Source organism: Cricetulus griseus, chromosome 6 (assembly GCF_003668045.3).
Source record: "Cricetulus griseus strain 17A/GY chromosome 6, alternate assembly CriGri-PICRH-1.0, whole genome shotgun sequence".
Lineage (NCBI taxonomy): Eukaryota > Metazoa > Chordata > Mammalia > Rodentia > Cricetidae > Cricetulus > Cricetulus griseus.
The window spans coordinates 141565047-141577664 of record NC_048599.1 but is presented as its reverse complement, the minus strand read 5'-3'; the positions used below and the strand labels follow the sequence as shown (position 1 = coordinate 141577664).

The 12618-nt window shown below is 44.8% G+C and overlaps 1 protein-coding gene across 10 annotated transcripts in view; it reads right to left on the bottom strand.

Annotated features, from left to right (window-relative positions):
* Odf2 (outer dense fiber of sperm tails 2) overlaps positions 1-12618 on the bottom strand; it is a 47378-nt gene that overhangs the window by 18009 nt on the left and 16751 nt on the right. For 7 of the 10 annotated variants that reach the window (XM_035446314.1, XM_035446315.1, XM_035446313.1 and 4 more), the window contains 6 exons: positions 4680-4754; positions 3396-3467; positions 3191-3307; positions 2713-2898; positions 2292-2401; positions 45-180 (listed from right to left, as the gene is read on the bottom strand). In XM_035446314.1, coding sequence (XP_035302205.1) covers positions 45-180; positions 2292-2401; positions 2713-2898; positions 3191-3307; positions 3396-3467; positions 4680-4754 — 696 coding nt within the window. The remainder of the gene's footprint in view (positions 1-44; positions 181-2291; positions 2402-2712; positions 2899-3190; positions 3308-3395; positions 3468-4679; positions 4755-12618) is intronic. The other 3 variants (XM_027423123.2, XM_035446317.1, XM_027423122.2) reach the window with 1 other exon arrangement.

The window sequence follows — 12618 nt, the reverse complement described above, 5'->3', positions numbered from 1 at the left end:
GTCAGCCTGCCCTTGGCCTCCCAGCTCCCAGGATGCATCCAGACCTTGAGCCTCTCGTTCTCCAGCTTGAATGCAGAATACTCGGCGGTCTGCCGGTGCAGTCTCTCCACCAGGCTGTCCCGGTCTTCCCGCATCTTCTCCTCCAAGCTTTGTTGTTGGTTTACAAGATCTGTCACCCGGCTGGAAGATGAGCAGACAGAATCAATGCTTGCTGTCTTTCTTTCTGCCCCCAGTCTCCATACTAAGAAGTGGCCTTTTCACATCATTGTCCCACCTCCACATAATATCCTTTCAAAAACTGTTCCCATGAGATGTCCTCTGGAAGCTGTCTACTATTTAGCCAGGATAACTGTTAAATGTGTCCATTCTGATCATCTCGAAAGACTGAGACACAGTCCTCCCTGATTTCAGGATCACCAGACAGCCCTCTACCCATCCTTTCTTGTTGTTAGGACAGAGTCCTTTGAGATCTTTCCCACAATTTCCAGGCTGGTGGTCAGTCGGTAAGGATTGCCCAGTTAGTCCTCACCCCCAGGCACTTGGCACATGTGGCTTTTGTCCCCACAGCAATGTTCCTATGTGTATACACCTGGCTATCTGTAAAGACTGTAAAAAACTGTAAAGATTTTGTGAGAGATGATTGAGCGACAGTCAAGAAGCCAACTGGAAGCTGGCTTCCTGTTTTCTCTCCCTTCTTTGTTGCCAGGCTATCAGTTAAATCTACAGACTGTGGCCTTGTGGGAGAGTTCCAAGGCTCTAGGTTTACACACCTCAACCTCACAGCATCACACAATCTTTGCACTCTCTGTGTTTGTTGTTTTTCTTTTTTTTTTTTTTTTTTTTTTTTTTTTTTTCGAGACAGGGTTTCTCTGTGGCTTTGGAGGCTGTCCTGGAACTAGCTCTTGTAGACCAGGCTGGTCTCAAACTCAAGAGATCCGCCTGCCTCTGCCTCCCAAGTGCTGGGATTAAAGGCGTGCGCCACCAACACCCGGCATATTTGTTGTTTTTCAAGACAGGGTTTCTCTGTGTAAAAGTCCTGGCTGTTCCAGAACTCAACTGTGTAGACCAGGCTCAAGAGATCCATTTGCCTCTGCTTCCTAAGTGCTGGGATTGAAGGCATGTGCCACCACTCCACCTCACCCCCTGTGTTGCTCTCAGGGACTTTGAAATTTTTATTATTATTATTTGGGGTTTTTCAGCTCAGGGGATGTAAACCAGGGCTTCTCACACACTAGGCAAACACCCCCACTGAGGTCTACCACAGCTGTGTTCTTAGGGTGTTCATTTAGAGGCTGCCATTTAGCAAACACTGAGTGAGCACTGACTGGGCCCAAGCCAGAACACAGCATCTCAGCAGGCAGCCTACTACTCACCCTTAAAGATTCACTCAGGCTCCTCCCCTCCTCAGAACATCCCTTCTTCAACCCCTCATCTGTACCATGTATCCTTCTTTACACCTTCCTCTCCCTCTCTCTTCTCCCACCAGATTGAGAATTCCCTCAGAATAGCACCTGATGCGCAGCAGGTTCTCAACCTTGCTGAACTGAGCAGAATGCAACACAAATACTTCCCAAGGAAAGCTGTCCTCAAATGGGAGGCTGCTAGCTCCCTGTGGCCCTACCTCCTTGGCCAAAGGAACTTGTAGCCCCAAGACCTCAAGTGGAACTCAGGGCAGGTAATACATTTGTATTCTTCAAGCTGCAGCCCCACAGCCAGCACACAGGTACATGGGAGATGCTCCACACACACTTTTACAATGAAGGAAGAAATGACTATGGCTGGGAACGATTGAGTGGTCACCGATATTCCACCATTGGGAAAGAAAGTACATCAAAGTCAGTCATACCACCCTGGAGGCTACTGCTGCCTCTGACCTGTTAGCAGGCAGCACTGGCAGACAATGGGGAATACACAGGGACCAGCTGTACCATGCCCCAAAATCAAGCAAGATAACTGTATACCCATGTTCTGTTACAAAGACTCGGGCTAGACTAGGCCTCTGTGATGGGGAACCTTATCCCCCCCCCCCACACACACACCCAGGATACTTACAGATATTTACAGTTCAGGGGATGGAAACCAGGGCCTCTCATGTGCTATGCAAGAACAGTAGAAGCCTGGGGCTAGAGCCAGAGCCTGGCACATGGCTGCTCACATCTCAGCAGTTTACAACTCCAACCCACAGAGACCACAGCAGCCTCAATAGCTTTGAGACCTCAGGGTACCATGCTCCTTCCACCTGCCCCTCTCAAAGTTCCTCCCTCAGTTCCTCTCTTAACACAAAGACGTACTCATTTAAGACGATAATCTCCAACTCAAGGTCTCCTTTGTCTTTCACAACCTGGTTGTAGCGGCTCCTCCATGACTCCAGAGTAGATAAAGCTTCGGCAACATAAAGGTCCTGGGAACATAGGACAGTGGGCATGTCAGCCTGCTTTCAACACTCAGGCCAAAAGGAAGACAGACCCAGCCTCCCTCTCTCAAGATGACAGAATACTGGGAATGGTACAGAAAGCCAAGCTGAGATCCCAGGCTCCCAGCATCTCACTGCATCCTGTGGACAGCTCCTGAGTCACCCTTCACTTAAGTTGCATGTGCTACACAGTCCTAACCCTCCAATCTTCTCCATTTCCCCAGCCACACCCCTCCCAGCTCATTCACTCTAACCAAAGGTGCTCTTTTGAGAGGAGAGGCATGGCCCAGGCCTGTTACCTTGTCAGCAAGCTGCACATGTAACTGCTCGGCATACTCCTCACTCTTCTCAGCTCGCTCCTTCTGGGCTCGGATGGCCTTCTTCAGGGTCTCTTTGTCTCGGTCTCCCTTTTGCTTCAGTTCTTTCAGCTGCTCCATGATGGCTTCCACTTCCGCCTTGTGCTGGTTCCCACTGCGCTCCAAGTTCTGGGAGGAGACAAGAAGGAAGAGGTAGAAAAGACAGCAAGGAAGTATGGCAGTGGAGAACAGAGAGGGGGAAGATGGAAGAACTCAGACCTATTGGGACAGACACCAGAGCTGTGACTCCTCTGAGTCTCTTTAAGCATGGAGAGCTTTTAAAATCAGATACCCAAGTGACTCAGGAGAGCAGCCACTCTGGGAACATGGAAAGCATTTGAGACTAATGACTTCCTCAGGTAGTCATAAGAAACCTGAGAGTGACAGTCTCTTCCTGCCCCACCTGGGAGCCAGCAAGTACCTTGATCTGCATGCACAGGCGACTGTTCTCAGCCTCTTTGCACCGGAGCTGTGCCTGTAGATGTCCACGCATGGACTCCATGGACTTAGAGAGCTCAGATGCTGTCTTTGCTTGAGCCTTGGAAGACAGAAAAAGTGATTGAGCCTGCTCTAGCATAGCGCCCAGCAGCACGGACTCAACACAGTTTAGGGGCTGGGCATGGTACCTTCTCACATTGTATCTCCTGGAGAAGCTCTTCCACTTCCTTGTCCTTGTCTTGCAGCAGTAACAGCAGGCGCTGGGAGAAAAAAGTCACATGCCTCTGAATCGGGCAGAGGGGCCTGACTACTCAACATAGAAAGCCACTTGGCAAGTGTCAGAGACCCAGGTAGGAAGCATCTAGCCTATATTCTTTTTTTAAAGAATGAATGTTTCTCAGTTTTAAAAAAGTTGATGTTAACTGGAAAATATAGAAAAACACAAAGCTCAAAGAATCCCTGACACTTCTGCCCAGCGATAACCACACATCATTCAAAATAAGTACTAAATGCGTTTTGTTTTGCACTCTACAAATCTCACATTTATCACAATATGACTGAATCCTCCACATCTTTTGGAACAGGTGCTGATGTTCCAGCATCCTGACCACCATAGCTTAGTTTAGCTTCTTCCTAAGCTGGGAGTGCAATGTCAATGCCCCAACTCCTTCCTCAAATCTGTATTTTCTCTCTCTGAGCCTTGGTTAGAGATGGCTTATTAAGAAAAGCACACTAGAGTGTGAAAGCCGGATAAGCTGGGAAGAGGCACACACAGACTGGTATCCTTCACGGTGATCACTAGTCAGGCAGCAAGGCCTTTAGCTCCACTTCCTAACATCTCGCAGAGACACATAAGGCCATTCAATACCAGAGGCTCCCAACATCTTGAGGTTAAAAAGTCTGGTGTACTTTTAAGTTGAGGGCAGCCAACAGGTTCCCAAATTATTTGGCCACTAGACTCCTATTGGTTGCTTGCACTCAGGAACTAACATCTCGCACAGCTTCAAGTTCCATGGAACATGCAGCCTTGGAAGACAATTCTAAGATGGACTTCTAGTAAAAAGGTACTTACTTTTTTTTTTTTTTTTTTTTGAGACAGGGTCTTTCTCTATTCTGTCATCCTGGCTGTCCTGGAACTTACTTTGTAGACCAGGCTTGCCTCAAACTCACTGAGATCTACCTGTCTCTGCCTCCCAAGTACTGGGATTAAAGGCATATTCCACCACACCTAGCAACATATACTTTTTGACTGCTGGAAATTAAAAAAACAAATCCAGGTTTAACAGGGCCAGAGAACTAAGGATCCCTCATGCTGGTTTCTCACTTTGTACCCTGAGCCCTCTAGTGATCAACTAGCTAGATAAGTCTAGTAGAGAAGGAAGCAAAGCAGGTGCCAACCCATTTTATAGATCACAAAATACCACCCAGACAAATGGCAGAACAGGGGAGTGGGCAAGGGGTATTGTGGTTACCGCTTTCTCTGAGTCCGCCTCTGCCAGACGCTTCAGCAATGCACCTTGTTGCTCCATTAGTCTCTCAGAATCCTTCAGCATGGTTACAAAACAAAAGGTTTTAAAATAAGTAGTCTATATCTCACTGATTTTCTTTTCCCCAAACTATTTTTTTCTTTCTTTTTTTTTTTTTTTTTGGTTTTTTGAGACAGGGTTTCTCTGTGGCTTTTGGAGGCCGTCCTGGAACTAGCTCTTGTAGACCAGGCTGGTCTCAAACTCACAGAGATCCACCTGCCTCTGCCTCCCAAGTGCTGGGATTAAAGGCATGCGCTACCAACGCCCGGCTTCCCCAAACTATTTCTAACCATATTAGTATATGTCAATCCAGACTCATTATAAAGTCATGAATGTTAATAAAAGTTCAATATGCCAGGTAGTGGCACATGCCTTTTACCCCAGCCTTCGGGAGGCAGAGGCAAGAGGATCTCTGTGAGTTCAAGGCCAGCCTGGTCAAACCTCCAAAACAATACTGAGAAACCTTATCTCAAGGGAAAACAAACAAACAAGCAAAACAAACAAAAAACCAAAATAAAATAGAAATAAAAGTTGAATACACATCCCCACAACCACCCTCCAGATCTCAACTAAAGCTAAAAGTTTTCGCTTTTCTATGCATTATGTTTAAATTTTGCTTCCTTTACGGGGTCTGTGTGTGTGTGTGTGTGTGTGTGTGTGTGTGTGTGTGTGTGTGTTGGTGGTGGTGGTTCACTGTAAACCAGGCTGGCCTTGACCTGCCTCTGCCTCCCAAGTGCTGGGATTAAAAAGTGTGGACCACCACTGTTCAACTCATTTTACTTCTAATGTTTTTAAAATTTAGATTTGTTTCATCATATGTTTATGAGTGTTTTACCTGTGAGTATCTGTGTACTACAAGTGTATGGTGCCCACAGAGGTCAGACAAGAGCATTGGATCCCTTGGAAATTGGACTTAGAGGTGTTTCTGAGCCACCATGTTGGTGCTGGGAATTAAATTCATAAGTCCTGGAAGAGCAAGTAAGGATCTTAACCACCAAGCTATCTTTCCAGGCACAATGTATATGACCGTTTAACCTGCATGTATGCACATGTACCAAGTGCATGCCTGGTGTCCATAGAGGTCAAAAGATGGCATCAGATCCCATGAAACTGTTGTTACTGATGGTTATGAGCTACCATGTGGATGCTGAGAACTCAATTCAGGCCCTCTGTAAGAGGAGTAAGTGTTTTCTAATCACAGAGTCATTGCTACAGCCCCTTCATTTTATTTCATTTTTTTTTATTCATATAAATGTTTGGCCTGCATGTATCTCTGTGCATCACATGCATGCAGTGCCCACAGAGGCCAGAAGAGGTTATTAGATGGATGTGAGCCGCCACCATGTGGGTACTGGGAACCAAACACAGGTCCTCTTTAAGAGCAGCCATTGCACTTAACCACTGAGTCATCTCTCCAGCTCCTCTGGGCATTGCATTTAGATGCATATATAGACATTTCTCTTTCCTTAAGGGAATAGGCAGGGACTATGCAATTTTTAAAGAATGCTATCATGGACTGGAGAGATGGCTCAACAGTCAAGAGCACTGGCTGCTCTTCCAGAGGTCCTGAGTTCAATTCCCTGCACCTACATGGTGGCTCACAACCATCCATTATGAAATCTGGTGCCCTCTCTGGCCTGCAGGCATACATGCAGAGAACTCATACATAAAAGATAAATACTTTATAAAATAAAAAAGATATTTTATGTGTTACAACCTGAATTTTTGTTTTGTTTTGTTTTGTTTTGTTTTTGGAGACTGTCTCTCTCTGTAGCCCAGGCTTGCCTAGGACTCACTAAGTAGCTCAGGTTAGGCTTGAACACCTCCATCTCTCTGCCTCAGCCAGAGTGCTGAGGTTACAGGTTGTGCCACCATGCTGCCTTGCAGTTGATTTTTCTTTTTCTCTCTTCTTCTTTTTAGATTTTATTTTATAAGTATATGACCATTTTGCCTGCATGAGCACACATATGCCTAGTTCCTGAGGAAGTCAGAGAGTTGCATCAGAATCTCTGGAACTGGAGTGGCTTCTGAGAACCTAATGTCCTCTGCAAGAGCAACAAGTGCTCTTACTCCTGAGCCTTTTCTCCCGCCCCTCCTTTATTACTTTTTTCTTTTTCGTTTTCTTTCTTTCTTTCTTTCTTTCTTTCTTTCTTTCTTTCTTTCTTTCTTTCTTTCTTTCTTTTTTTTTTTTCTCTGTGGCTTTGGAGGCTGTCCTGGAACTAGCTCTTGTAGACCAGCCTGGTCTCTAATTCACAGAGATCCGCCTGCCTCTGCCTCCTGAGTGCCAGGATTAAAGGCGGGCACCACCACTGCCCTGCTTATTATTATTTTTTAAAGAAAGCTTTATGGGAACAGATTTGAATGCCATACAATCAATATCCTGACCTGTAGACCGCAGTGACTGGAGCTTCATAGTGCTGCACTGCGTATGCACAGACCATCTGATCCAACACAGTTCATGTGCTCATCACACAAAAAGTTAATGAGTTCACTGTGGTGACCATTTCCCAGCACACATATCTACCCAACAACTGCAATATATACTGTTCTTATCAATTACAGTCCTCCTACACTGGCAAAACTTTTTAAAATAGAAAAATTAATGACTTTTGGGTACATTGTTGTTTAATCTTGGTAAAATATGTAACATAAAACTTGCCACTTTAGCTTGTTAGGCATATAGCAGTAACATTTAGTGCACTCACAGGACAATGCAATCACTACCACTTCCATCATGCCAAAGAAACCCTGATCCTATTAAGCATCTTCTCCCTACTGCACCCTCCCTCTAGTCCTTGGAAACCACCAACTTACCCCTGTCTCTAACCTGTCATTGCTTTTTTTTCCCCTGGTACTAGGAATTGAACTTAGGACATCACACATGGTCGACGCGCAACAGCTCTGAGGTGTATTTGCAGCCACTGCACTTTCACTCTCCTTGCTGATTACCTTCCATATGTTTTTAAATACTTTATTTTTATTTATATGGGTGTGTGCATATGTATAGCATGTATGCAGCTATCAAACTGGAATTATATGCTGTTAAGAACCACCAGACCTGAGTGCTGAGAATCAAACTCCAGTTGTCTGCAAGAGCAACAAATGCTCTTAACTAATGATCCACCTCTCTACTGTTTTTTCAGAGAGTCTCTATGTAGCCCAGGCTGGCCTAGAGAGATCCTTAGAATCCTCCTGTCCCTACCTCCCAGAGTGCTGGGAATTATAAGCCCATGCCACTACCTGAATTCTATTGAATTTAAAGCTGTTTCCTGCCGGGCGTTGGTGGCACACGCCTTTAATCCCAGCACTTGGGAGGCAGAGGCAGGTGGATCTCTGTGAGTTCGAGGACAGGCTCCAAAGCCACAGGGAAACCAGCCCTTTCTTTCCTGTCTCTCAACTTCTTGCATATGCATTTTTGTATACAATGTGTACAGACACAGCTGTGTATGTGCACGCTCATGTGTGTGAATGCATGTGTGCAGACGACAACCTCAGGTTTTGGTCCTCATCTCCTACCTTGACTCAGGCTAGATGGTCCTTAAGTTACCAGGACATTCTTACCTGTCTTCCCAGTAGATTATAGACACCAGTTCTATGCAGCAGCTTCTTCCTTTTTAAAGATCTGATTGTTTTATGTATGAGTACTCTGTCTGCATGTACATAGTTATGCCAGAAGAAGTTATCAGATCCCAGTAGAGATAGCTGTGAGCCACCATGTGGTTTCTGGGAATTGAACTCAGGACCTCTGGAAGAGCAGCCAGTGCTCTTAATATCTGAGCCATCTCTCCAGTCCCTTACCCAGCAGCTTTTTTTTTTTTAAAGATTTATTTATTATGTATACAGTGTTCTGCCAGCATATACGCCTGCATGCCAGAAGAGGGCACAAAATCTCATTACAGATGGTTGTGAGTCACCATGTGGTTGCTGGGAATTGAACTTAGGACCCTCTGGAAGAGCAGTCAGTGCTCTTGATTTGAATTCAAGCTCTCACTCATGCCACATTTAACTATTTGGCAAGCATTTTTACCCTCTGAGCTATCTCGTCTCTAATCTTCTAGCATATTAACTCCTTCTACAGTCTGGGCAATTAGGCTGTTCGTGGATTTATACTTGCAACAATGAGGCAATGGACACTACTAGGCATGGAGAGTGGTCTCTTAGAATGAATGACACCAGGAAGAGAGACACACTAACTCACATGGACCCTACAGAAGCTGAGTGCCCTAGGTAGCCAAGGTCTCAGCCAAGGCTTTCCTGGCTGTTTTAATTTACACTTCTCTAATTATCAGGGAGACTAGGCATCTTTGTTGTTTTTTTTTTTTTTTTTTTAAAGATTTTATTTATTTATTATGTATAAAACATTCTGCTTCCATGTATATCTGCACACCAGAAGAGGGCACCAAATCTCATAAGGGATGGTTGTGAGCCACCTGTGGTTGCTGGGAATTGAACTCAGGACCTCTGGAAGAGCAATTGGTGCTCTTAACCTCTGAGCCATCTCTCCAGCCCCCTGGTGTTTTGTTTTTCAAGCAGGGTTTTTCTGTTTAGCTCTGGCTATCTTAGAAATCACTTCAGTAGACCAGCCTGGCCTCAAACTCAGAAATCTCTGTCTCACAGCACTGGGATTAAAGGTGTGCACCACCACTGCCAAGCCATGACTCAGCATCTTAGACACTGACAGTCATCTGGATGTCCTCTGATGACTATCTGTTTCTCCTTGCCCATTTTCTCACTCATTGTATCTCTATGACTGCCCAAGTATGTTTCTTGACACACAAACAAATCACCCCTTGACAAAGGCTCACACTCTAATTTCCCTCTAATTTCCCAGGTTCCCTGATGCCATTTCCCAAGAACTTAGGAACTGACAAGAGATAGCACCTGGGAGATTCATGTAGGAGAATGGAATAGTCAAGGACAGACTGGGACACAGTGTGACTGTGACTGAAAAGGAAGAAGAAGGGAAAAGGAAAGGAAAGAAAAGCCTATAGCTGTTGCCTTCAGGTCTGCCACTCAGGTTCCTGCCACCATATTCAAGGAGGCATTCTCTCACTTTATAACTGAGGGCAGGACTGGAACAAGCAAAGGCTGCACAACAAAGGGCAGAGCTGGGCCATGAAGTAGGCTCAGGCTACAAAGCTAGAGCAGCAGTCCAAACACTAAGCACTTGTCCCCAAAGTAGGCATTGAGACACAAAACAGATCATACATGTTGTGAATAGGAACTCAAGTTGGGTGAGCGTTTTTTATCCAGTAAGAGACAGACTCCAAGATGATAGAGGTTATGTTACAAAAGGAGAAAAGCCTGGTGTGCTCCCCTGTAGTCCTAACAATCAGGAGGTGAAGGCAAGCATTGAATTGAAAGCTGAGGGCAAGAGAGATGGCTCAAAGGCTAAGAGGGAAGAGCTTGCTGCTCTTCCAGAGAACCTGAGTTTGAATCCTAGCGCCCATGTGGCAACTCACAACTGCCTAAAAACCCTGGCCTTTAGCCTTCTAGGGTACTGCACTCATATACGCACACACGCACACGAGAGCACACACACACAATATTCTTAAAAAAAAAAAAAAAAAGGTTGACAGTCAGGGGATGGAGAGATGGCAGTTAAGAGCACTTGTTGCAGTTGGGCGTTGGTGGCACAGGCCTTTAATCCCAGCAACTCAGGAGGCAGAGGCAGGTGGATCTCTGTGAGTTCCAGGCCAGTCTAGTCTACAGAGCAAGTTCCAGGACAGACTCCAAAGCCATAGAGAAACAGGGGGCGGGGCGGGGGGGGGGCACACTTGTTGCTCTTGTTGAAGACCAGGGTTTGGTTCCCAGAAGCCATTTGGCAGCTCTAAACTGTCCTTAACTCCAGGTCCAGAAGATTTGAGGCCTTCTTCAGGCCTTTGCTGGTCTTAGGCATGTATGTACAGACACACATGCAGACAAGACACTAATATACATAATGTATTTTATTTTAGTTTTTTAAGATTTTGGGATATAGGGTTTCTCTGTGTAGCACTGGCTGTCCTGGAACTCACTCTGTAGACAAAGTTGGCCTCGAACTCAAGAGATTGGAGTGTGTGCTACCACTACCCAGCAAAATGAATTTGTTTAAAAAAGAAAATTGAAGGCTAACCTAGGTTACACCGAAAACTAAGTCCACACAGGCACCATCTCAAAGCAAAACCAGAACCAAGGGTTTGGTTTGTCTTCACAGCATTTAAGACAGAAACACAAAGTTCAGAAATTCAAGGTTATATTTCAGTTACCCATAAGACCCTGTCTCAAACCCCAAACCAAATAAAAGCTGAGAGTAGTGGCACCTACTTGTAATCAGGAATTCAAAGCTAGCCTGGGCCTACACTGTAAATTCCAGGCCAGCAGGGCTACTGAGCGAATAGCTGTCATCAAAAAACAAAAAACAAAACAAAACAAAAAAATCTTTCTCTGCTCCCCAAGAGAAAAAACAAATAGCTATAGTCTTTTTGAAAGTGCCGCATTCCTCCAGGAAAAGAAGCAGCAGCTACAATTTACCAGGCACTTGTCACATGCCAGGAAGGATGTCAGTTCTCATCATCCATAAATTCTCTCATCTTTGCATAATCTCAAGAGGAGGATGTTCTCCCCATTTTATAGAAGAAAAACTGAGGTACGAATTACCTGACTGAGATCACCAAGCCAGAAATTAAACAGGTATAACTCTTTTAGAAACAAATTTGGCTATAATTAAAAGCATTAATAGAAACATAAATTTAAGACTTTTCATATAGTTTTTATGTTTAGTTGAGACAGGTTCTCATTATGCAAATTGGAAATCACTATGTAGTCCAAGCTGGGTACAAACTTGGTAACCCTCTTACCTCTGCCTCTCAGAACTGTGCTGCCATGCTCACTCAGAAACTTTCAAGCACAGCAGAGTGACAATTTGGCAGAAAGAGGGACAATTCAAGTGTCCATCAAGAGAAGGGGTCTATTACAATGAGAATATAGCAACAAAAATCCATGTGAGGCCTGAAGGAGAAGAGTGATGTCTGAGAGCTATCAGTCAGACATGGTGGCTGACTCCTGCAATTGCACACTTGAGAGGCTGAGGCAGGGGGACTGTTGTGAGTTTGAGGCCAAAGATGAGTTCCAGGCAAGCCTGGGCTATATATAGAATGAGACCCTTGTTTCAACATGGTGTACAGACACACATGCAGGCAAAACACCCATACACATAAAATAAAAATAAAAACAAAAAGTTTCCCTCTGCAAAGATTCTATCACAAATGGAGATACAAGGGACTTGACATTGGAAGTTGGACAGGGAGTATATCATATTTTTATAATATTTATATTTATTTATTAGTTATTACATATAATAAATATTACATATTTATTAGTTATTACATTACAGTGCCTCTGTGTGTGTGTGTGTGTGTGTGTGTGTGTGTGTGTGTGTGTGCATGTGTGTGTGTTTGAAACAAACAGAAACCATAGGTATTCTCAGTCTTCTCGGGAATGTTCACTTGGCTGGGACTGTAACTCGGTGTGGAGCTCTTGTCTAATATGCATGCACCCTCGCCACAATCCCCACTTTGGGGAAACATGGATGTTTGCTAACCTAGCAGTATTTCTCACTCCAAAGTTTAGAGTCTATCCTACTGGAGAGCCACTGAAGAACAAGTGGGCACACAATGCACAATCAGACACCCATCAACAGTCTTGTGGCGGGGGGTGGGAGGTGGGGGGGGTGGGTGTCTTTGCTATTTGTGATAGCATGGCTGACCCTGGGGAACACTATTAAATGAAATAAGGCAGACACAGATGGACAAAGGCAATATCACCTCATTTGCATATAGACTCATTCGCATATAGAATCTGCAAAAGTCAAACATAGGAGCAGAGAAGAGTAGTGACCAGATTG